Source organism: Vombatus ursinus, unplaced genomic scaffold (assembly GCF_900497805.2).
Source record: "Vombatus ursinus unplaced genomic scaffold, bare-nosed wombat genome assembly UNPS02014770.1, whole genome shotgun sequence".
Lineage (NCBI taxonomy): Eukaryota > Metazoa > Chordata > Mammalia > Diprotodontia > Vombatidae > Vombatus > Vombatus ursinus.
Genome location: NW_020954548.1, coordinates 25,258,595 through 25,284,486, shown reverse-complemented (window position 1 = coordinate 25,284,486; position 25,892 = coordinate 25,258,595). Strand labels below are relative to the sequence as shown.

The 25,892-nt window shown below is 38.0% G+C and overlaps 1 protein-coding gene across 2 annotated transcripts; it reads left to right on the top strand.

Annotated features, from left to right (window-relative positions):
• On the top strand, positions 1-25,892 carry CD274 (CD274 molecule). Of its 2 annotated transcripts, none has more exons than XM_027862783.1 (7): positions 1-330; positions 6,297-6,365; positions 8,144-8,479; positions 19,325-19,606; positions 22,214-22,322; positions 23,841-23,922; positions 25,489-25,892. In XM_027862783.1, the coding sequence occupies exons 2-6, from the start codon at positions 6,311-6,313 to the stop codon at positions 23,875-23,877; spliced, it is 819 nt and encodes a 272-aa protein (XP_027718584.1). In that variant the 5' UTR covers positions 1-330; positions 6,297-6,310; the 3' UTR covers positions 23,878-23,922; positions 25,489-25,892. The 2 variants fall into 2 exon arrangements, with proteins under 2 accessions (XP_027718584.1, XP_027718583.1); XM_027862782.1 differs by having other exon boundaries at positions 1-477.

The window sequence follows — 25,892 nt, the reverse complement described above, 5'->3', positions numbered from 1 at the left end:
TCCACCTCATAAAATACAGCCTCTCGGCTGCCTTCGAACTTTTAGCGCCGTCCTTAGTTCCAACGAATGGGCGAAGTTATTGCTGACACTGGTCCTCGATTTCCAGAGAAACGAAAGTGAAAATGAGATTAATAGGACGTCTTTTCAGGGAATTACAAGAAACCAAAAGATTTCACAGAACTAGATCATTTTATTGCGACGCTGAAGAGGTGATAAACTCCCCAGTGGGAGGGGACTAGGTAGGACCTTTGCCGAGAAGCGATCTGACTACGTGAAGGAAGGAGGAGGGAGAAACTTGGCTGAAAGCTGAAATTCCATCCGTGCCAGCTGGTGAGCATCTATAACTCTGTGTGTGTACAGTTTTGTCTGTGAGCCAAAGAAAGCAGAGTTTACTTCTCTCCCAAAAAGGAGGGCCAGAATAGGCGTCAGAAGATCTTTGTTCGAATCCCATCTCTGCCACTATTTGAATGAACCTGGGTAAGTAAGTAAGCTTCTCTGAGTCTCAATTCTCTCATTAATAAAATGAAACATTTGTACTATCTGACCCCAGAGGGTCCCTTTCAACCCTAACTCTATGACTCTAATGGAGAATGGTCCTTATTAGAGGTGTAGTTCAGAATATGATGAGTTGGGAGCAAGAGCCAATGAAATGAACTTTAAGGCTGGTGCGCTCTTGGGGTTCCAGAGGACAAAGGGACTTAGGCTCTTTCCCAGGCTATGATTAAGTTTGCTAATTAAGCAACCTGGGGTCTTTTTGTCACACCTGCTTGCCTCTCTGGGTTGCTCCAATAATTCTGCTGTTGAGCTGGAGAACAGCTAATGAAAGGAACACTGGACTGGAAGTAGGTCCTAGTTTTTTTTAGCAGTATTACTCTGGGCAAGTCTTTTACTCTTTCTTTGCTTCATTTTCCTCAACTATAAAAAGAAGTGGTTGGCTGACTTCTGAGGTCTTCTCCAAATCTAAACCCTACCTGTGTTTCAAAGGCTCATACATCTAGAGCTGGAAGGGAACTTAGGTTCTCTAGTCCTAGTCCTTTTATTTTACAGGTGCAGAAACCGAGGCTGAGGTGAAGTGACATGCCCAAGGTTACATAGGCAATACACTGCAGAGCAGAGATCCCATCCTCTGACTCCAAATACAGTGATATTTTTTCAATAGCAGAATACTGTCTCTGATCTTGGGCAAGCTATTTGACCCCTTCTAAGTTTCAAATTCCTCCTCTGTGGAATGAAGGGTTAGACTATCTGATCTCTAAGCTTCTACTCAGCTCTAACACTCTATGACATTCAGTGCACATAGCCATATTGGAAAGAAATAGACTGGCCATGTCACCAAACCAGGCATAAAAATAAAAAAAATTAAGTAATTAATTTCTTAATATTAAACATTAAGTTATATTTTTAGCAACGCTGATAGGCAACATCAAAGGGGAAACCAGCATTGAATCAGAGCTGGAAGGAACCTGGGAGATCAATTCACCTAACACTCAAGTCCTTCTCTTTCTACTATACCACACTGCTTCCTTTTTACTTTTGAGGATGGGAAAGGGAAACAGAAGCCAGCGTTTATTTTAATTTTTTTTTTGCCAATATTTAACAGTAACTAACCTTTCTATGGGCAGCTAGGTGGCACAGTGGATAGTGTGCTAGGCCTAGAGTCAGGAAGACTCATCTTCCTGAGTTCAAATCTGGCCTTAGACACTTACTAGCTATGTGACTCTGGGTAAGTCACTTAACCTTGTTTGCCTCAGTTTCCTCATCTGAAAATGAGCTAGAGAAGGAAATGGCAAACCACTCCAGTATCTTTGCCAGAAAACCCCAAATGGGGTTACGAAGAGCTGGACACAACTGAAAAATGACTAAACAACAACAAGCACTTTTCTAGAGAGCTTAAGGCACTTTTCTCACAACTGGCTTGGGAAGTAGGTAGTATACAGTTTATTATTCCCATTTTACAGATAAAAATCCTGAAGTGAAGTGACTTATTCAAAATCACATTGCTAGATGTGCAGGAACCAAATTGAAATCTAGATCTTTCTTGCCTCCTAATTGTTCTCTTTGCTTTTACTCTGTGTCCTCAATCTAGTCTTTCCTCCACACAACTGCCAAAATATCCTTAAGGTACCATTCTAACTATGCCACACCCACAGAGGGGGAAAAACTCTTTAATGGTTCACTAATATCTTTGGGATAAAATACAGAGATACTGATTCCACAAATTGGCTTATGGGACTCTCCACAATCTGGTTTCTCCAGCTTTCAGCCTTGTTTCATATTATTCCCATTCACATACTCTATGTTCAAATCCCAGCTAAAATCCCACCTGCTCCATCCCCCTTAATACTTGTGCCTTCCCCCTAATGAATGTTTCCAATATATCCTGTATATCTCTTGTCTGTACCTTATCTCTATCATTAGACTGAGCTCCTTGAGAGCAAGGACTGGATTTTGCCTTTCTTTGTATCCTAGAGTTTACCAAAGTGCCTGGCACATAGTAGGCGCTAATAAATACTTGTTGATTGATTGATCCAGACAAAATAGAATGCTAGTTGTTCCCTATATTTATGTTCCATCTCCCACCCTTGAACATTCATTCACAGCTCTTCTCCATGGCTGGAATAAATTCTTTCGTCATCTCTATCTTTGAGAATCTTTGTTTTTGGAGCAGCTAGGTGGCACAGTGGATAGAACACTGGACCTGAAGTCAGGAGGACCTGAGTTCAAATCTGGCCTCAGACACATAACACTCACTAGCTGTGTGACCCTGGGCAAGTCACTTAACCCCAATTGCCCTCACCAAAAAAAAAATCTTCATTTTCCTTTAAGATTTATCTTATGCGACATATCCTCCATGAAGTATACATTGATGCCTGAATTGTTAGACCCTCTCCTCCTTCGAATTACCTTATATTTATTTGTGTAAATTCTGTATTTCCCCAGGAAACATAAGCTCCTTGAAGATGGATATTATTGTTTTTTTCTTTATATCCTAGACACTGACCCAGAGTAGAAGTTTATTAAATATTTATTGAATTGAATAATTAAATTTATTGTATCCCTACTGTGTGTGGAGCACTATGCCCTGGTAGGAGATAACAAAATTTAGATAAGATATGGTTCCTGCCCTCAAAGAGCTTACAATCTACTAGTCTCTCTCTCAAGGGTTACATGAGTTTGAGTTTACTGAATAATTATAAAAATCAAAGATGCCTTTGAGAAGAGTCGAAAAAAAGCACCTTCTTCCCTTCTTTGCAGAGATAGGGTATAATGGGTATGGAATAATAATAGCTAACATTTATATACCATGTTAAGGTCTGCAATGTGCTTTACATATTTTATCCCATTTTATCCTCACAACAATCCTAGGAAGTTGGTGCTATTGTTATCTTCATTTTACAGATGAAAAAATGGCAGCCAATAGAGGTTAAGTGACTTGCCTAGGGTCACACAGCTAGTAAGTGACTGAGGCCATCCATGTATAAACACAGGTCTTCCTGAATACAGTGCTCTATCTACTATGCTAACTAGCTGCCTCTACTATTGTACATTAGATTGCATATAGTATCAGATATGGTAAATGTCTTGGTGGTTTAAATTTTTTTATTTTTTCTTTTTTTTCCTTCTGGCTTGCTGAGTAGAGGATGAGGAAGGGATATATTTGAAAATTAAGCTGATGTAAGAAATATGATATGATATGATCAACATTAAATGATATGATAAACATATCAAAGGGATTATGACATAATTTCTCAGATTTAATGATATCATGAGTGAGAAGGTCTGAAGGGAGAGAAGCACATTTCAGCTCAGAGCAAGAATGAATTTCCTTATATTTGAACTGTCCAATGGTCTGCCTAGACAGGTAGACAGGTGGGTTCCCCATTTATGGAGATCTCAGGCAGAGGTTGAGTGGCAATTTGTCAGTGCTATAGTAGAGGACTTCTTCACCTTTTCTGTGGTCATACCCCCTTTGTTGGTTTTTATGAAGCTTAGGGACTTCTTCTTAAAATAATATTTTAAAATGCATAAAGTAAAATACACAGGATTAGAAAAGAAACCAATTCTATTGAGATAGTTATCAAACCATTTTTTTAAAGTTTGGATCCCAAGTTAAGAACCTCCACTATAGAGGAAATACTTTTTTTCATCTTTGTAACCTCAGCACCTAGAACCTGCACATAGCAGGATTTAATAAACATTTTTTGAATTGAAAGTGCCTGACCATGAACAGTGTCCTAGTTTAACAGCAGCTATAGATAAAAACCACAGGGTAGGAATGCCAGTCAGTGACACAGGCTTAAGACCTCTAAGGTCTTAAAGCCACATCTCAAAGGATAGGGCAGGTAAGAGAAGAAAGCATCCCAATGGGAGCTGATGTTTGGGGGGTGCCAACCTAACTAAATGCAGAGACAGTCAATCACAAGAAGCTTGACCACCAAGTGATGATTTTTTTTAAAAAATCCACAGTAACTAATGAAGACAGTTTACTACAGATTAAAGAAGGCTCTTTTTAAAAATCATCAGTGGAGGGAATTCTTAAAATACCGAAGTATAAATTCTTCACTTTTATGCCTTAAATTCTTAGCAAGGAAGAACTCATTAGGATAGGAAATAGTGATGCCTGAAGCAAACTGGATTCTTTCCAAAGATGTGATTTAAGGGACTGGGAAAGTGCCTGTCCTTGACCCCAAAAGACTTCCCCACAATGATTGAAATTATTCATTTCATTTTTTTCTGCTGCTTGAAATTCAATTAGTAATCAGCAATTATCATGCCTCAGTTAAACCTGATTTCACACACTAGAGATTGATTTGCACTAATAAATGGCTGATCTTGGGAGACAGGTTAGGGAGTGGGTCTGATAAAGGTCTCATTTCCAAAATATATAAAAAATTTATTTAATTTATAAGAATTAGAGACATCCCCCAACTGATAGTTAAAAAATAGAAAAATACACTTTTCAAAGGAAGAACTAAAGGCTATCAACAGCTATATGAAAAAATTCTCGAAATAACTAACAATTATAGAAATGCAAATGAAAGCAACTCTGGGGTTCCATCTCAAACACATCAGTTTGGTAAAATTGACAAAAAAGGAAAATGACAAATGTTTGTTACAGGGGTTTTTTCTTATTATTTTTTTCAATGGGAGAGTTGGGAGGGGGTGAAAATAGATTTTTGTTAATTGCTTATATGATGATATAAGTTTTGAAAAGTGGTTTACATATATCATCTCATTTGATACTCATAACAATCTTGTGAGGTAGGCACTATTATCACCTCCATTTTTCACATGAGGAAACTGAGACAGAGAGAGGTTAAGTGACTTTCACAGGACCATACAGCTAAATAAGAATCTGGAGCAGGATTTGAATTCAGCTCTTCTCAATTCCAAGGCCAGCATGCTATGCACTGGGCCACCTAGCTGCTTCTAAGTAATGTAGATAAATAGATAGATAGAGAGATAGATGGATGGATGGATAGATGGATGGATGGATGGATGGATGGATGGATGGATGGATGGATGGATGGATGGATAGATGGATGGGTAGATAGGTAGGTACATAGGTAGGTAGATAGATAGATAGATAGATAGATAGATAGATAGACAGACAGATAGATGGATAGATAAAAAATGCACACAAACAAATAAAGGAAGGGAAAAGGAAAATAAATTATGCCTGACCTTTTATGCTTTTAAAACATACACACTTCTAAATAAATTAATCGTGGGCCGGTGAACTCATTGCTTCTTTTCCTTGACTTCCTTAGGATGACCAAGTTTTTCCACAGTGTAATGTATCTGCATGCTAGGTGGCACAATGGATAGAGCACTGGGCTTGGAATCAGGAAGACATCTTCATGAATTCAAATTCAACCTCAGACACTCACTAGCTGTGTGACCCTGGCCAAGTCACTTAACCCTGTCTGCCTCAGTACCTCATCTGTAAAATGAGCTGGAGAAGCAAATGGCAAACCACTCCAGTATCCTTGCCAAGAAAATTCCAAGTGGGGTCATGAGGAGTCAGACACAACTGAAACAACTCAACAACAACAAATGTATCAATGAAGAGAATAACTAATCAACAACAGACCTTTCTGCTCCTTTGTACCTTTCCAAATTTCTGATGAAGGCATTATCGTATTGATATATCTGTTTCAGTTAGAAAAACTAACCAACCATCAACATTGCTTAAGCACCTAGGCACTGGAAATACAAATACAAAGTAATCCTCCACCTAGTTATGGAATTCTAGTCAGATGAAGCAATGTTCTTTTTGTGTGTCCCATAAATAGGTTGTTGCAGGAAGATGGGGATTTCGCTTGTGTTTGTGTTCATGTTCTCCTGGCATCTGCTGATTAATGGTAAGTGGTTAAATCTTTGCATTAAACACTGTCCTTAAGAAATCGTACTTGGGAACTATATACAAGAGTCATTATTAAAATTCTGAAGATTTTTTTTCCCTGAAAAATGCATTCCAAGAAAGAATTTCAGTGTCGGTGAAAAATCATAGATTGACCTTCTAGGATCATAGAATTTTGAGTAGGAAGAGAACCCAGAGATCATTTAGTCACACTGTTCTGATTCAAGGGCTCTGATAAAAGAAAAAAAACAGGTAATTGTTATTCTCACCAAAAATGAAGGGATTTGATTATTTCAAAGGTCATTTCTTCCTTTGAAAAAATATCCTCTGACTGAGTTAGCTTAATGACAGACTGAATGGAAGTTTGAGATGAGAGCTATGGGAATCTAACATGCAGGTTGGTGACATGCTTAGAATCAGAGAACACTCTCCTCATTTGGCCCAAGAACACAATGAAGATGGCTTCCGTGAAGTAAACTAGCAGGTAGACTGTGTAATGCAATGGAGAGTGTCTTGGATTTGGCATCAAAAGACTTGGTTTTACATCATTGACCTAGAAGGGATCCCAAATGCCAGCTAGTCTAACTCTCTTATTATTCCGAGGAGAAAACTAAGGCCCAGAAAGTCTTGCCCCAAAGCCATTGCAATATGTACTCTCCTCCTGACTTTGCTACTTGTCATGATAGCAATAATGATGGATTTGGAATCAAAGGACAGGGAGTTTCAATTTCAGTTCTACCACCTTCTACCTATGTGGCTTTGGGCAAGTAATTTATCCAATCCAGGTCTTAGTTTCCTCATCTATAAAAAAGAAGGAGTTAGGTGAGAGTATCTCATAGTCCCTACCAGGTCTAAATCTATGATCTTATCAGCACCAAGTCATCTTTCAGTAAATTATGGCATTTCATATTTGCACAGTGCTTGATAATCTTTTTTTGGGGGGGTGTTTTATGATTTTAACACTATTGTACAGCAGAGGGCCTTGGAATGTAATAAAACATGCTGAAAGCAATATACATTTTAAAGAATTAGACTTTTAGAAATCATTTGAAGAGAATCATTTCTATTTCTTATACTTACTGATGGTATGATACTGTACAAGTCACTTTATCTAAGCTTCAGTTTCGTCTGTAAATCAGGGACAATAGCATTTGCATCAAATATTTTTACAGAGTTGTTAAAATATCCCCTATTTCAATCTTTTTCCTACAGTTTGAAGGGTAATTAAGATTTCACATGATCTCCCTTCATACACTCTTTTCCAGGCAGACTGGCCTGGTAACTGTTCTGCATATGTGACATTCCATTGCCTTCCTCCCTGCTTTCACCCACATGAAAGGTCCCCAATGTATGGAATGCTTCTCCCTCTTTGCTTCTGCCTTATGGAATCCCTGGTTTCCTTCAAAGCTCAGGTGCACTTCCCATATAAGACTTTTCCAGTTATTAGAACTCTTTCCCTCTTCAAATTACTTTTCACTTACTTGTATTTTGTGTATATTGTATTTTTACTGTCTTCCTAGCTCTTACCAAAGAATGTAAGCTCCTTGAAGGTATGGGTGGTTTTATTTTTGTCTTTGTATTTTGTCTTTGCACATAATAGGCACTTGAATGTTTGTTAAATTAAAGTCATAGAAGTGTGAGTTGTGAAATGTCAGTTATGATTAATTGTTTCATAGCATGTTGTAGATACAATTAAATGTTTGCTGTATACTTTGAAAAGAATGTTTGTCTTCTAAAGTCTGTGATTTGAATTTTCCTGTCTGCCTCTCCTCCCTCCAGCCTTTTCTGTTTCTGTTCCCAAAGAGAAATATAAAGCATGTTATGGCAGCAATGTGACTATGGAATGCAGTTTTCCAGTGGGAGAAAAATTAGACCTGAGAGCCCTGACTGTTTATTGGGACAAGAAAGGAAAGTTTCTTGTGAAATTTGTTCAAGGTGAAGAAGACTTCAAAATCCAGAACAGCAATCCAAGATTAAGGCATTTGACTGACCAACTATTCAAGGGAAAATCTCTGCTTCAGATCACCAACGTGAAAGTAGAAGATGTTGGGGCTTACCGCTGCCTTATTGGCTATGGGGGAGCTGATTACAAGTGGATTACTTTGACCGTCAATGGTAAGAATGCTCCATAGCTAAAAAAAAAAAAAAGGGAGAGAGAGAGAATTTGATTTTTCACCAAAAAACAAACATAAAAACCACACAATAATAGAGTTAACTTCTGCATTGAAATGCAATTGGGAAATGCAGCTGATAACTTTCAAGACAGCAGTTTCAGTAGAGTGATGGTGGGAAGGTAAACTAGGTTGCAAAGAAGTGGGAAGTGAGCTATTGATGAAGTAGAGGCAATGAACATAGGTTGCTCTTTCTAGAAGTTTAGCAGTAAAGAGGAGGGGAGAGTTAAGACTATCTCTGGGTAGAAGCTGGTACAAGCAAAGGTTTTTTGGGATGGACCATGGAGATATGCTGGTAAATATTTAACAACTAGCTCTCTGGAAATGCAAGATACATTTCAAAGTTTTATCTTCATTATTAACATTTTTTTTTCTCAATCACTTTCTTGTCTAGACAATCAAGAAACTAATAAATCAAGCCCTGATTTGTAGCATTTCACAGCTTGAGCTGGCTCCAGGATATCCCTGGACGAAGGAGACTTGATAACGCTTATAAGCAGAGGGAAAGTAGCTAGAGGAAATGGAGAAGGCATATCAGAGAAGAGGGATAACTAATGAAATAAGACCTATAAAGAAGCAGAAGGGTATAGGATCAAGAAGCAACTTGAAGTATAGGGGGAAAAATTGTACCTAGAGTCAAGAAGCCCGAGTTTAAATATTAGCTCTGATAGTTACTAGCTGTGTGACTCTGGGCAAATCAGATTTCAGTTGTTTGTTTAGTCTGTAAAATGAGATGATCTAGATTCTATGATCTTATGACTTTATAGTGAAACCAATCAGCATAATTTGGTGACTTTCTCCAGTAGCCCTCAGTGACTGGAGGGAGAATAAGAGCAGAAAAGGTGGGTGGTGGGGGGATTACCTAGAACTGAGGATTAATAGAATGTGAACATCAAAAGATCATGTAGTTGAGGCTTTTTAAAGTGCTGAGCATGATGCCTGGCACATAATAATGATAACAATAAATAAATAAGGGGGCAGCTAGGTGGCACAGTGGATAGAGCTCTGGCCTTGGAGTCAGGAGCACCTGAGTTCAAATCCAGCCTCAGACACTTGACACTTACTAGATGTGTGACCCTAGGCAAGTCTCTTAACCCAACTGCCTCATCAAAAAGCAAATAATAATAAAGCTTAATAAATGCTTATTTCCTTTCTTCCTTCTTTTCTTCCTTCTTTCTTTCTTTCACCAGAAAGTGAAAATGGAATACAAGAAGTACACTGATTCCTCCTTTTTGACTTGTGGGATGAAGAGAATGAGAGGGCAGCCACCATTAGAGAGGGTTTCTAGGAAGGTCATGGCTTTAGAGCAGGGGTTCTTTACGTTTTTTGTGTCATGGGCCTCATTGGGTCTAGTGAAGCTAGAGTTTGAACTTAGGTTTCCTGATTTGCTCCTCATGGCAGGAGCAAAATTTTTGTCTTGTATCTCTAGCGCCTACCAAAGTGCCTTGTATGTAATAGTACAAATTCTCATTGATTGAGATTGACTTGAAACTCACTGCTTTTTCCACAGTTCAATGCTTCCAATGTTAGTAATAGAGATCTAACTACTTCTGAAGCAGCCTTTTCCATTGTTGGACAACTCCAAATACTAAAAAGTTGTTTAGTTGAGCTAAAATATGCTTCCTGTTCCTAGTCTTACTTTTGAGAAACAATTACTCTCTTATATGTTAAGCCTTTCAAACATTTGAACACAGCTGTCTTCTCTTTTTTTTTTCCAACTTCCTTCTATCAGTGATTTGAAAATATGTAATGCAAGAGGTGGCACAGTGGATAGAGTGCCAGGTCTAGAATTAGGAAGACTCATCTTCCTGAGTTCAAATCTGGCCTCAGACATTTACTAGCTCTGGGAAAGTCACTTAACCTTGTTTGCCTTAATTTTCTCATCTGTAAAATGAGCTGGAGAAGGAAATGGTAAACCACTCTAGTATCTTTGCTAAGAAAACCTTAAACAGGGTCATGAAGAGTCAGACACAATTGAAAAATGACTGAACAACAAACAACAATTCAAGAATAGGGAAATTTTGAAATAAAAATATAATTGCCTTAAAGGGTGGGATTCCCCAAAGGTCCACTTCCTAAAACAAAAAGATCCTAGGGTTAGTGGAAGTGAATTTTTTTCATATCATTATGAGCCAGGTCATTGACTTTATGTTCATGAATTGACACAGCTGACTGGTGCATTCACTTGAGCTGTGAAGGGGCAGTTTTAACATTGCTTATAAGGAGTTTCTTTATGGCCATGCTATTCCTTGAAGAAATTTTGGAGGTGGTGGATAACAGATGTGCTAAAATTGCATTTCATTCTGTTGTTTTAAAAGTTTTAATTGAACAAGTGTAGGGTTTTATATTTAGCCATGTAAAATTCATCTCATTAGCATCAGCCTCATTCTTACATGTGCCCAACACGGTCCTAGGTGCCCCAGAACTTCAGCTGTGAGATTAGTTAGGTCCCCTTAAGGTATTTACTATGTGTATGTGAATATTTGGAGACAATGCAATTAAAAATGTTGCAAGAAAGGGAGATGGCAGAGGGAGAGTCCCAGGGCCAGTTTAGGAAGGGTCCTAATTGCCTAACAGGAGAAAAAAATGGTATTTATCCAATATATTGACAAATTACTTGCTCTGCGTACATAGCTACTTTCTGGTTGGTTCCTCATAAGTTAGATAGCCCTATTCCTCTTTCCTCTTGATATATCATCCTGTTGCTTTTTGAACAACAATTATGGTGTGACATAGTGCTGAAACCACTGGACATGGGCTCAGTTCCGAGCATTGCCACTTATTACCTGTGTGACTTCAGGATGGTCACTTAAGCTCTTTAGGTCTCAGGTCCCACATCTGAAAGGGAGAATCTTGAACTATAGGACCTCTACAATCCTTCCAGTTTTAAATCTATGATCGTATGATCTTAACCACATGGGAGGAAGAAAAATAAGGTTAACATTTCCATAGTGACTTTATGACCTTTTGCCATTATCATTCTTTTTTCATGGGCGGAGGAAGGCATTTCTTCATTATGGGCCTACTTAAAGATGTTGCTAATCTATGTGCCCTGGATCTTATTAATGTCAGTTCTTTTTTGTGACAGAACTATTAGACTAGTAGATTAGGGGAGTACTGTAGATGCAATTTACCTAGATTTTAGTAAAGCATTTGATGAAGTCTCTCCTGTTTCTGTGGACAAGATAGAGAAATGTAGGCTACGCAATGGTACTAATGGATTGGAAACTAATTGAATAATCAGACCACAGCAGTCTTTAGTGACTTGATACTATCTTGGAGAGAAGTCTCTAGTGATGCTGAACATTTGTTTCGATGATTGGATAAAGGCAACAATGGCCTGATCATCAAGTTGACATATGTCATAAAGTTAGGAGGAACAACTAACACATTGGATGACTGAATAAAGGATCCAAGAATATCTCAATATGTTGAAAGTTCATTGAATCTAATAATATATAATTTAATCAGGATATATGTGAAGTGTTATATTTGGGCTCAAAAAACATCAACTTCACAAGAATAAGATGGGAGAAGTGTGGTCAACAATAATACATCTCAAAAAGAACTGGGAGTTTTAGTGGTCTGCTAGGTTAACATGAGATAAAAGCCTAAAATGACAGCTAAGAAAGCTAGCATACTATTGGCCTGCTTTAAGAAAGGCATAATACTTTCTAGGACTGAGATGGTAATATTACTGTTGTACTCTCCTCTTGTTAGAACACGTCTAAAATACTGTGGTCTGAACCATGAAGTCACATTTTATTAAGGAGATTGTTAAATTGGAGAGTGTCCAGGAAATGGGGATTGCGATGGCAAAAATAGTACAAATAATGTCATTTGAGGGACTGAAGGAATTGAGGATGTTTGGACTTGAGAAAACTTAGAGGGGGACATAGTTTTCTTCAAATATTGAAAGGATTGTTTCTTTGTTTTGTTTCATTTTGGCCTTTCTTTGCATCCTCAGCACTTAGTACATTACCTGGCATACAACCAGTACTTAATAAATGTTTGTTAACTGACTGAAGAAAGATTAGGCTTGTTTAGCTTGGCTCCAGAGGATAGGAGTAGGAGTATTGGGTAGAAGTTTCAGAAAGGCAGGTTTTGGCCCATTATAAAGAAAAAATAGGGGGAGAGACTGAACTTGTGATTTCTTTTGTATAGGAAATTTCCAGATAAGGAAACTCTTTCTACCCATGCAAGTTAAAATATTCTTGACAACTTATCATCTTAGAGAGCTGCCCAGAGCACTAAGAGATTAAGGGACTTGCTTGGAATAACACAGCATTGTCAGAGGTTGAACTTCTTAAATCTATGTCTTCCTGGCTCTGAGGCTAGCTCCCTATTCACTATGCTATTCAATGCCTCTCAGTTGCAATGCAAATATAAAAGAGGTGGCCTCAGGAAACAGCAGGTAGGTGATGCAGTGGATGGAGTGCCAGGCCTGAAGTCAATAAGAGACTCAGGTTCAAATCTAACCTCAGTCACTTATTAGCTGTGTGACCCTGGGCAAGTCACTTAAACCTATTCGTCTCTGTTTCCTCATCTGTAAAATGAACTGGAGAAGGAAGTGACAAACCACTCCAGTATCTTTGCCAAGAAAACCCCAAATGAGGTCATAAAGAGTAGGACATGACTGAAATAAATGAACAACAACAAAACCACAGGAGAGGCAAAAGAGCTTCCTTTGGTGGACAACTTCAAGAAAAGGGTGGATGACTACCTGTTGGCCAAATCATAGAGAAGATTCTCATTCAGGTAAGCGTTGGACTAGATGCTTTCTGAGGTCCTGTTTAATTTGGCCAGTCTATGATTCAGGGACGCCTGGGATGCCTCAGAGTTATTTCAAGGGATCCATGAATCCATATGCCCATCAAGAATTGTCATTTTGATCCTTACTCAGCTTTAACAAAATAAAATACCTTCATCTGATTGCCTACGCAACTTTTTGAAATTCAAAAAAGGCTCTTCTACTTGAAAAGTTTGGAAGCAAGTGTGGCCCAAGTAAAACTTGAGATAGCATAGTGGGGTTGTTGCTTTACCGTGGACTGATAATTAAGTTTATATTGGTGGTGATGAAAACAGTATAATGAGGATAGGGAAAGATGAGGAACACAAGTGTGGAAGACGGATAATTTTTCAAAGTTAGGATTTTGTAGAATTACAGACTTTATTTCAAAGTCCCTTGTAAATGATCTCATCCAACCCTTTCTACAATAACTAACAATACTTGTTTATTGATTGATGAATCCTGCCTACTACAACAATAAACAAATAATCATCAGTTTCTACTTGAAGATGTCCACCAAAGTGGGAAGTCTTCTCCCTCCAAGGCTACCCATTTCCATATTAGAGGCCATTTCTAATTATTAAGAAGTTTTTCCTTATGTTGAAGGAAATCTACCTCTTTGCAGATTCCACCTATTGGTGTTATCTGTGCCTCTGGAGCCAACCTGAGTAAATCTAGTCTTTTCCGCTTGACAATCCTTCACATATTTGAAGACGATTATCATATCCCTCCTTATTCTTTTCTTCTCCAGACTAAATATCCTTGGTTCCTTCTACCAGTCCTCCTTTGGTGTGGTTGCAGGCCTCTCCCTGTCCTTGTCATCCATCTTAGACCATGCCCCAACTTGTCAGTTTTTTTTAGGTGGGAATTTTCATTGGTATAGGGAAATTCTAGTGAGGAAACTCCCTCTACCAAAGTAGATTAGTATCTCTTCTGCAACTTGTTTTAGAGAATTGCCTCGGGAGCACAGAGGTTAAACAACAACAACAACAACAACAATAAAGAATCACACAGTTTTTAGTCTACCTATAAACTTTATGGGAAGACATGATCAGGAGCTTCACAAGGATAGGCATGAATAGGTTATGATCTACACTGTTGGAGGGAAGTGGCACATAGTAGGTGCTTAATAAATGCTTGTTGATTTAGCTTTACTTGAAGAACACATAGAGATCACATCTCAGCTTCCACTTTGCCAATATCCATTTTTTAATTTTTTTAATTTTTTTGGTGAGGCAATTGGGGTTAAGTGACTTGCCCAGGGTCACACTGCTAGTGAGTGTTATGTGTCACACAGCCAGTGAGAGTTATGTGCCCGAAGCCAGATTTGAACTCAGGTCCTCCTGACTCCAAGACCAGTGCTTTATCCACTGTGCCACCTAGCTGCCCCTGCCAATATGTCTTTTGAGTCATTACTACCAACTTATGAATGCTTGTATATGCAAAATGGCATGTGTGGTCCACGATCTATGCATTCCAGTATGTATCTACACATATGATGGTTTCCTTCAGTAGAATATAAACCCCTTGAGAGCTGAGGCTTTTATTTTTCATTTTTGTCTTTGAAATCTAGTGTCTAATACAGTTCCTGGTACAAATTAGTAGGTGCTTCAAAGCTTACTGAATAAACAAATGAGTAAAATTACATTCATCATTTAAATAATTAATATTGCTATGTTGCACTGCAGATTTGAACTGAGCTTACAGTTACTTGTTTCTGAAGATTTTTTCTTTTTACATGAAGCACTGTCTAGTCCCATTGCTTCCAGCCTGTATTGATTTGTGTAGAGGTCTTTTGTTTGTTTGTTTGTTTTTTAAACCAAGAGCAGTACAAGATAAATCTGAAAAGGTAGGGTAGTGCCATATTGTGATGGGATTATGCCAGGTTACAGAATTAGAACTTTACTCAGTATGAAATAATAATAGCTAATAATAGCTGACATTTATATAGCATTTACTATGTGCCAAGCACTGTGCTAAGTGCTTTACAATTGCTATGTCATTTGATCCCCACAACAACCCTGGGGGGGAGGTGCTATTATTATTCCCATTTTACAGATGGGAGGCATCAAAAGGTTTTGAGCAGAAGAGAGGCAGGATTAGATGACCATGCATCTAATGTGCTAACCTGGAAGGCTCTGAACGCTTGGATGCTTTATGATTCAGTTTTACTACTCTAGGAAGAGGAGTTATAACTACCTTCCCTTATGCAAATGATTTTACAGTAATACAGTCAACCTTCTTTTCCCATCACTGCAAATACCTAGTGACACACCTTTACTCATAAAGGGAAGTTTTACTTACCACGGGATTTTAAGAGTAGATATCTCGAAAGTGATAATAAAACTGGCCACAATCTAGTTCTATATTAACTCAGTTATGGTAATTTCTTTGTTTGCTAAGTACAAGTTCCCTTTGCCTGCTTCCTACCTCAAATCCTTGACAGTGAGGGGAGCAGAAAATGATGGAGTTAGGAGAGCTGAGTTCAAATATTAGCCAATACTCACTAGTTGTTTGGCCATGGGCAACTCACTTAATCATTCTGAGTTTCCTCATTCGGTAAAATGAGGATAGTAATATCTAAACTGCCTACACCACAGGGCTGTGATGAGGTAAGTGGCCTTACAAACCCTGACGTGACATAGAAAAGCAAGTTGTTTGTAGTAAAACTATGGGCATAATTATGCCTAATAACTGGACTCCTTGCAAGTTGTCAAAGAAAATAAAATCATGACCCAATGGAGAAATATTTTAAGATGCCATATGAGGTGTATATGCCTTCAAAGAGTTAATTATTGCTTTATTATTCTAAAGAAGGTAAATTATCCTGAATAATCTAATAAAGTGAATTATCACTTGGCTCTCAAAGAAGTATTCCTTCCCCAAAGAATTAGGCTTAATAAAAGAATGAAGCTTATTTTTATTGTATTTAGAGCTAGTTGTGACTTTATAATCACTCTGTTCAATGCCCCTATTTTACAACAGAGAAATTTGAACTCTAGAGACAGGAAGCGACTGGCCTGAGGTCACCCAAGTCGCTTGTAAATACCACAACTGAGACTGGGCAACTTGGGTGGTGATGCAAGACTCTTTTCAGTCTAGGTACATGCGAATTTAAAGGCCAGCCTCATGCAACATACATCCACAGGGTAGTACCATCGAAAGACCACTGGATTTGAGGTCAGAAGACACGAATTGGAATCCTGACTGCTACTTACTTTCAGTATGAACTTGGACAAATCATTCCCCTTCTTTGAAGTGGTTTAGACCTAAGGAGTTCTAAGATGCTTTTCAAGCTCTAAATCCCCTGATTCTCTGAGATTTTACCTAAGATTTGTGTAACTCTAGAATGTATCCACAGTTGCTTATTGATCAGAGACCTGGGAGTAGTTTTTCTTTACATTCATAAATCAATATTATTAATACAGTACTATGACAGTAGGCATTTACATAATAATATTTACTTATCTGTGAATCACAGAATCACAGGAATGTGAGATTTTAGGGACCTTAATGTCCATCTAATCCAACTCATGTATGTGTAAAATGACCATTCAATTTGTTTTGTTGTTGTTTCCACTTATATTTTTGTGTCTATCGTTTCATACTTGTGCACATTATGTATATTATTTTCCTGGTCCTGCTTTTCATATCTTGCATCAGTTCATACAAGCTTCCCATGCTTTCCTGTTTTCATCATATTCATAGTTTCCTACAACATAGTAATATTCTATTACATTCATGTACTTGTTTAGCCATTCCACCAGTCTGTAGTTATTTACTTTGATTCCAATTCTTTGGAACTACAGAAAGTGCTTTTGTTGTATATAGATAGGGTCTTTCTTTTTTGTCACTAACCTCCTCGGGGTATGTGCCTAACAACGGAATTTCTGGGTCAACAGAGATGGATATTTTTTTTTTCCTGAATTGTTGGACCAATTCATAGCTCAATCAACAGGGCATTATTGTGCCTGTCTTTCTATAGCCCCTCTAAATTGCTTACTCTTATCTTTTGCCCATTTTCTAGGTATGAGATAAAACCTCAGAATTGTTTTAATTTACAGTCTTATTATAAGTGATTTCAAATGTTCTTTTATATGTTTATTAATAATTTATCATTCTTTGTATAATTTTTCTTCATAGCCTTTGACCTTTTTACATATTTCTATTAGTTGCTTATATTTCTTCCTGGACATCCCTATGCTATGCCTTATTGATGAGATCACGAGTGGGATCTTCATCTCCACCTTCTTCTACTGGAACCTTCGATTCCATGTGCAGAAACATTTCAGGCTCTGATGAGAAAGTTTTTATATTTTCTTGGTTGGATCCAGGCCTTCCCCTCACTTCCCAGACATCTCTACTCTATGTTGTCTCCACTGGGATTTTACTCTATGATATCTGAATGGAATGAGGATTTAGGATTCCCTGTTGGTTGGCTTTTTGTGGTTAAATTACTCATGTGAGGAAGGAAATAAATATTAGAGATGGAGAAATCTGCACTAAAGGCCTACTCCAATGCCCCATTTTGGCCTGAAAGTGACCCTGGGCTTCCTCTTTTGGGCTATGCCAATGGAATGTAAATTCTGTTGGGCCCTACCAACTTGAGAAGACTTTAAATAAAGACCCAGTGACAGAATGTTAGATGGAATGTCTGCTATATGAGGACAGGCCTCATTAAATATGGAAAAGTTCATCATCAGAAGGGTTTGCTACTCAGTGGTTTTTTTCTTATAATTTGGTTGTCTTCTTAGGCTTCCATCTGTGCTGGTAGAGAGAAAACTCACACATGAAGTCAGGGATGCTAGAAGTTTAAGAACATAAGCAAAAAAAAATCTCAAAATACTTTATAGAATGCAGTCATTCAGCTGACATAGTAAAGTGTCACAGAATCTCAGAATTGGAAAGGATTCAGTGGCCATCTATTCCAACTCATACTCAATGAATTTGTCTTATTTTGTCTCTTCAAGTAGAGACTGGATGATGGCCCCTTATCCTTTATGGTATTATGTGAATTCTTTTCAGGTATGGATTCCACTAGGTAGATTCTTAAGTTTCTTCAAACTCTCAAATTCTCTAATTCTGTCCCTACAACACATTAGATGTGTGGACATTCAGCCTTCCCTTGAAGGCTTCCAATGAAAGGGAACCCACTGTCTCTTGAAGGAAAGCTAGCCAAAGGTGGCAGCTAAGTGATGCCATGGGAAGAGCAGTGGCCTTGAGTCAGGAAGATCTGAGTTCAAATTCTACCTCAGACATTTACCAGCTATGTAAACCTGGGCAAATCACTTGACTTTTGTCATCTTCAGTTTCCTCATCTGTAAAATGGGGATAATAATAGTACCTACCTCATAGGGTTATTGTGAAGACCAGAGAAGATGATATATGTATAGTGCTTTGCAAAAACTCTAAAGTATTGTAAAATCCTTATTGTTATTATTCCACTTTTGACTAGCTCTACTTGGGAAGTTTTTCAAGTCTAAATTTGGAATCTGCCTATCCAACCTGAGGTCTCAGGGTCTAAAAATTATGAAACTACCTTCCTTTAGGATTATAGTCAATTTAATGATTTTTTAAATATAATTATATACCAGTCAACACTCATGGATTTGTGATCTTATTAATAAGAGTATTCTCTTCAGTGACACAGAATATAGTCCATAGACATTTGCACATCCCATATGATGCTAGCCTATATCTTTCCAGAAAGTCACCTTCAGGGGAAATTGGGGCAGTATCCTACATTGTGAGGATGCCAGTGGACCACACAGACTGACCATTTAGTTTATCCTTCATTCCTGTTTTATGACTCAATGGAGCCACGTCTAGTTCTGGGCAAGTTAATCAATCAATAAGTAGGATAAAAAAAACACCTACTTATCTACCAGGCACTGTGGTAGACATTACAAAGACAAAAATAAAAGAGTGGCTGCCTTCAAAGAGTTTATATTCTATCAAATGAAAATACTAATTTTTTTTTTTACTTTGTTCATTCCTTAGCCCCATATAGCAAAATAAACCATAGGATCAAAGTGGATCCAGTCACCTCCGAATATGAAATCACATGTCAGTCAGAAGGATATCCTAAAGCAAAGGTCATCTGGAAAAGTGGGGATCAGGATCTAAGCAGCAAAGCCACTGTGAAATATTCAGTTGGACAGGAAAAATTGTTCAACATAACAAGCACTCTCAGGGTCAATACAACAGCAAATGAAGTTTTCCAATGCTTCTTTCAGGAAAAGGATACTGGGAAAAATACTTCAGCTCAGATTGTCATCCAAGGTATGCTTCCGAACGTGTCCCCCTGTCTTCCAACATCAGAGAACACTTATGTCCAATGTCCTTTTCACTACCCTATACTGCTTATTTTATGGGTTACTTCCCCTTGCTTTTCCCCATAAAGTGATAAGTAAGTTTATAGTGAGTTAATGTGTGCAGAAGTGCTTTGAAAAGTCATGACTTCTATATGCATACCAGGCAATTTCATTTCCAGAAATGGATAACATGGCAGCCTCACCCATTTCTACTGTTTGCTAGAAATCTTATGCCCTGATAAGTGTTTAAAAAATATGACATAGTAGGAAGAGTACTCAATTTGGAGTCACAGAACCTGTATTAGAATCTTAGCTATGGTCCTGTGCAATCTTATGTAAGTTATTTTGTCTCCCTGGACCTCAGTTTCCTCATCTGTAAAATGAGAGTTTGGACTGGATGCTTCTAAACTAGCAGTTTTAGCACTGTACCATGTTGCATTAAGCTATGACTTAGGAATCATGAGTTGTTCAGTATAAGGGATTCAGGATTAAGTTCTTCTGTCATGGTAAGGCCAGAACTGGCAATCTTTAAAAGTTTTTATTCCTTCCTTTTGGCATGTGTGATAGTTTGGGGATTTTGCATCAAGTTTATACAAATTTTATGTTTGTGAAAGTTTCAGACAGTTTCTGTGACTCTTCTTATCCTGTTTTTCCTATGCTGACACAACCCAAGTGTTTGGTTATTTCACTCTCTTGCCAAGATTGGTGAAGCCTTGACATTTTCCTGGGGGGCAATGCTCATTTTCCATGGGGAACATTATCCAGTGAACTGATGTGTTGATACTGAGTTTTAGTGCTCATCCCCTACAAAAAGTGCAATCTCTTACCAATAAAGAGGCTGGTGGAAAGTGTAGCTTTTCCAAGCCAGAAGCTGGGGCTGAAGGATGGGGAGAGGTGATAGCAGCACCTTTCTTGCAGTGGATAACCTCTGATTCTTATCCAAAACTAAGCTCTTCCCCAAACCCTGCATCCACCTCTTATCATCCTTCTGTCCTTCCTTCCAAATACACTCCCCATTAATCTCTTTGTTGATAAAGGCTTTCAAAATTTCATAACTTTGATTCATTTCTGGGTGGCTCCTGCCAGGTCCATTGCCTCACCTGCCCTTGGGGCAAATGTATCTCCTGGTTGGTGAATACTCCAGGGACAACCGTGACATTTCATACACCATAATTCTGGAGGTGGTAGCCCCAGAGGCAACTACATCACAGAAGTAATGTGGTTGGCTAACATTCCAGTCTGTTTTTCTTGCCCAACAAACAATTAATTTTATCTATGCAACATATTCCATCACTCAATTATTACTCCCATCTTCTTAACTGACACAGCACTCCAGAAAGAAGTGAAGGGTTGCCAGGTACTGATAATGTGAGGGATGACCACAGCCTTCTGTGATTTAGGAAAGCGAAGGAGGCTACACATTGAATATCACGTTTTGTTGCAATGGGCAGGGCAAAGGACTCAACAGTAGACAACTCACTATATGTCCTGGAAATCAATTAGTTAATCAATTAGCAAACATTTATTAAGCATCTACTAAATGCCAGAGACTATGCTAGGTGCTGAGAAATAGAAAAAAAAAACAGTCCCTGCCTCAAGGAGGCTACAGTCTAGCAACGGGAAATAAAATGTACCTATGAAACACCTTTAGCATGTACTATCATAGTTTTCTGGTGCCTACATTAGAGAAATGTTAACACCATTCTTCACAAAACTCTTAGCAACTCGCTTTCTACTGTAAAATAAAATATAATTCCCTTAGCCAGGCATTTAATGATCTCCATGTATGACTCTAATCTAACTTTCAATCTTTATTTTTCATTACTTCCCTTCATGCACTTTGTAGCTCTCCTTTGCCTTTATCACACTCTATCTACTATCAAGCTTATTGATAGACATGTCTCTCACTTATTAAATTGCTAATTGCATAAAGGCAGAGACTGTCTCGTTTATTTTTGTATCCCCAGAGCTTTATATACAGTAGGTATTTAATCACTGTTTCTAGAGTTGAATAAAAGACACATAGCCCATCTTAAGGAATTTTACAATCAAGAACACTTTCCCTGGCTAAGAAAATACTAAGATGACTTTTGAACAGTAATTATTTTCATGATCCCATCTCAAATAACTGTAGCATTGTGTTCATATCTAGTTGCTACATTTTAGGAAAGACATTGATACTTGGAATATCTAAAGGAGGGTGACTAGGATGGTAAAGGGCTTTGAGTTCATACCACATGAGGATCTGTTGAAAGAACTAGGGATATTTAGCTAGAATAGTCAAGAGGGAAGGGGCTGAAGGGTTATCACATTCAAGAGGTATTAGAATTGTTTTTGCTTAGTCCCGGAGTGCAAGGAAAACTTTCTGACAATTAGAGATGTCCAAAAGCACTTCCCAGAAGCAGTGGTTCACACTCACTGGAGACTTGAGGCACAGATTAGATGACCACCTGGGAAGTGTGTTGTAGAGAAGATTCTAGTTTTGGTGCAAGTTGGACTCAAAGGCCTCTGAGATTCTTTCCAAATCTGTGATAACTCTGATCTTATGTTTTTGTTTTTTTACATTGATTTTCAGAGAAAACTGCATCATCTAAGATAGACCTGAGAAATTACTTTGGGACCCTAGGAGCTGTCATTTTCTTTGGATTGATTCTGATGTTTCTCTGCTGTAGAAAAAAAAGATGGTATTACACTTTAAATTTAATTTACCTTATCTTCCCCCCTTTTTCAGCCTGTGTCTTTGTGGGACTCATTTTCTTTGGACCTGTGTTCCTCCTTCTCACTCTGATTTTACCAAGTTTTGCTCATTTATGAAAGTAAATAGCAGAGAGAGAACTCAAACTCATGTCATCTGTCTCCAAATCCGGTGTTCTATGCTAGAATTGGGTAAGACTCAAGTTTGATACTGAATGAAAGGCAGGCTTATAGTGGTGTGTCTAGAGAATCTGAGAAGGGAACCATGAAAGACAGATTTTGCCAGCTTCTCAGTTTTGCCCAGGGCTAACCTAGATCATGTAAAATTTATACGCTAGATCCTAATATTGCAAAGATATTTAAAGAAATTTAAATATTGCACAGAAGTAAAATGCTGATTGATTTCTAGTTTTGATTTCTAAATTTTGCTTCTAAGATGCATCCTCATGTTGAGCTTTTGGGCAAGGTAGAGCAATATTACTAACTTAATAATTCAAATAAAACTATGATATTTTGATTCCAAGTGATTACGGTTTTTTTTTCTGAGGAGGGCAATAGATGGTTTTAAATTTTGTTTTCCTCAGTGTTCAGTTTTATTCTTCCTAATTTCCACAACTTAAACTCAGTAAATGAGTACAGATAGACAATTTTCCTTACTCAGAGGATGAGCTATAGGCCAGATTTTTCTCTAATACTCTGAAAATTGAGTTTGATATGATAGTGTGTGTATAAAATGATCTGAACACAAATATAGGGAAGTAGAAAATGAGAGGAAAATTTTGGTGGTTTTGTGAGAAATTCCCCTACCTTCCCCTTTGTCTCCAGACAATAGGGCAGAAGAGAAGGACGAGGAAGATCAAGTATTTCCAAAGTGGGTCTCGTCAGGTTTCTTATCAAATTACTACACAAAGGAAAAATATGAACAAAGACCTATAAGATGCTGTAATTAGCTAGACTTACAAATAGATTTTTCCTAAGAAATATCCATAATTAGAGCCAGTCATTGTGAAGTTTTTAACTTGCAAAGTACTATTGGGAAGGATATTAGTGGGCCATCCAGTATTTGAGAACATAACACTAGGTGGGAAATAGAGTTATATACTTAAAGATGCCCCTTAAGAAAATCCATAGGGGGTAGCTAAGTGGCACAGTGGATAGAGCACCGGCCCTGGAGTCAGGAGAACCTGAGTTCAAATCCAGCCTCAGACACATACCACTTACTAGGTGTGTGACCCTGGGCAAGTCACTTAACCCCACTGCCTAGACAAAAAAAGAGAAAAGAAAAGAAAATCCATGGCATTTACTCAAAATGACAAATATAGATAGCACCCAAGCAACCTGTGAAAATTTGGAAAGAAAGGTCCTCAGGAACACAGCCTTTTCCCCTCCCCTAGCTCCTTGCCAAACTTTTCTTGGGGACATACAATTTAAACCCAGCCTACTGCACAGGATTTATAGCTGTACCATATCAGAGGAGAAAATAACCAAAATGTTTATTTTTTTTTAAGTGAGAATGATAGACACAGAGAAAAAGTGTCTTTCTAGACAACAACAACAACAACAATTTCCCAGACAGCGAACTCCAATATGGTAAGTATAACTGAATTATCAGTGGATTGGGGGTGAGCTGGCCAAAACAAAAATGCAAAACCCAGATGATTAATAATAATTTATAATTATGATGACAATGATAATGATGGTGATACCAACAACAATAGCAACAATAAAAATGGACAATTTTGTCAACCAAGATTTTTCCCTTCTGCATTTTGTTGGGAGTAGTTAGGGAATAAAAATTAGAAGGAATTCTCAATTTCAACAAACCATAGGAGAATACATACATCATTCAAACCTAGTGACCCTTAAAGAACTACCTCTTTCTACCTCTCAGTATGAGAAGGAAAAAAATGGTTCTTTAGGTGGCAGAGAATCAAAGGAGAGATATTGGAGTAGAGGAAGGAGATGGGTTTCTCACCATTAAACCTTAGTTGTTCCAGAGCAGGGTGGAGAACCTGCAGCCTCGAGGCCATACGTGGTCCTCTAAGTTCTCAAGTGCATCCCTTTGATTGGAAGGCTACAGGTTCTCCACCCCTGTCCTAGAGGCTGTTCTGTTCTAACAGTCTGCAGTTGAAATCTCCTTGCCTCAATTTCAGTGTCTCAGGGAACCAAGTTTGAGTTATGGATAGAAGGATATTTCTTTCCCCTCTGGAATTTATCTATTTGTAAAAAGAGGGAAAACTACTCATTTGAATAAGAAAAAAGTGTGGCCATAGGTAAGGAACTACCATGGCTATCTCCCTCCTCTGTGCCTTGGCACACATCAGAAAGCTTTTCTTCCTCGTTTCTGTTCCTGCCTCTTAGAACACCTAGAAGGGTGTGCTTTTCAAGGCTCATCTCAAATGCACCTTCCTTCAAGAGGCCTTTCCTGATTACCTAAGTTGTTAGTGCATCCCTCGAAAAAGAATGACTATTTATTGTGTATATATCACATCTTTACTGATTTCCAAATATGTCTTAGCCCTAAGGTAGAATGTAAGCTCTTTGAGGGCAGGAGTTATCTCTTCTGTGTTTGTAGCACCCATGCCTAGCACTGTGCCTAGAACATAGTGGGCCCTTAATAAATGCTTGGGGATTAATTGACTGATAATTTGATTTATTTAGAAATGCTGTTCCAAAAATTAATCTTCCAGTCCAAACAAGTCTAGATTAATTGGTTATCTTGGGTCAAACATTCATTCTTTTTTTGTGGGCACGTACAGTAAGTGCTAACAACTTCATTATGCCATTGACACCTACAAAGGATTATAGACAGAAACCTTATTGTATTTAGCCACCATGTTGGATGATGTAGGGAAATGGAAAAAATACCAGATGGAATTAAATTCATAAGCCCCACATTTCAATCCTGCCTCTTAAAAGTTTTCTGAAATGGGGCAAGACAGGGCACTTCTATGAGTCTCAGTTTCTCATCTATAAAATGAAGATATTATTTGTTCTAACTTGCGGGGGGAAACGTACTTTGTAAACCTTAAAGTGCTATGGAAATGTGAAGTACTATTCTAATGGGGTTTTCAAAGAGGCTAAAATATTTTTAAGATTAAGAAAGAAATTAATATATACTCCTATTCCTAATCCTTTTTGTTTGTTCCACTACAGATACAAATACTGAGAAGGGATAAACCCAACATCTCAGCTTCTGATTTAATCTCCTGGGGTTCTCAGCCCAGCCCCTTTGAAATTCCCTCAGTGCTTAGCAGTTTCATAGAAAAGTGCTCCAAACACCTCAGCTTCTGGGAAGGAAACAAGGGGAGAGAATGGTGTGATGACGGGAAAAGAAGAGAGAAAGAAGACATAGAAAATGAAAAGGAAAGAACTCCCATCTGCTTCAAAGGATAATTGAATAGTTTTTGAGGCAGTAACCAAGAAATATTTCTAGCCTGCTTTGAGGAAACATAGGCTGATGTAAGGTGAAAGAGTGAATGGTATCTTTGTTGTTGTTGTTGTTGTTGTTGTTGTTGTTGTTGTAATTGTGAGGTCTTTTCTATTTTTAAAAAATGTTT

Bases quoted from the DNA above. Each gene is read 5' to 3' on its own strand.
- CD274 (XM_027862782.1), top strand. The intron at 6,366-8,143 runs GTAAGTGGTTAA...TCCTCCCTCCAG, and splicing joins CTGGCATCTGCTGATTAATG to CCTTTTCTGTTTCTGTTCCC. The intron at 22,323-23,840 runs GTATTACACTTT...TTTTTTTTTAAG, and splicing joins TGCTGTAGAAAAAAAAGATG to TGAGAATGATAGACACAGAG.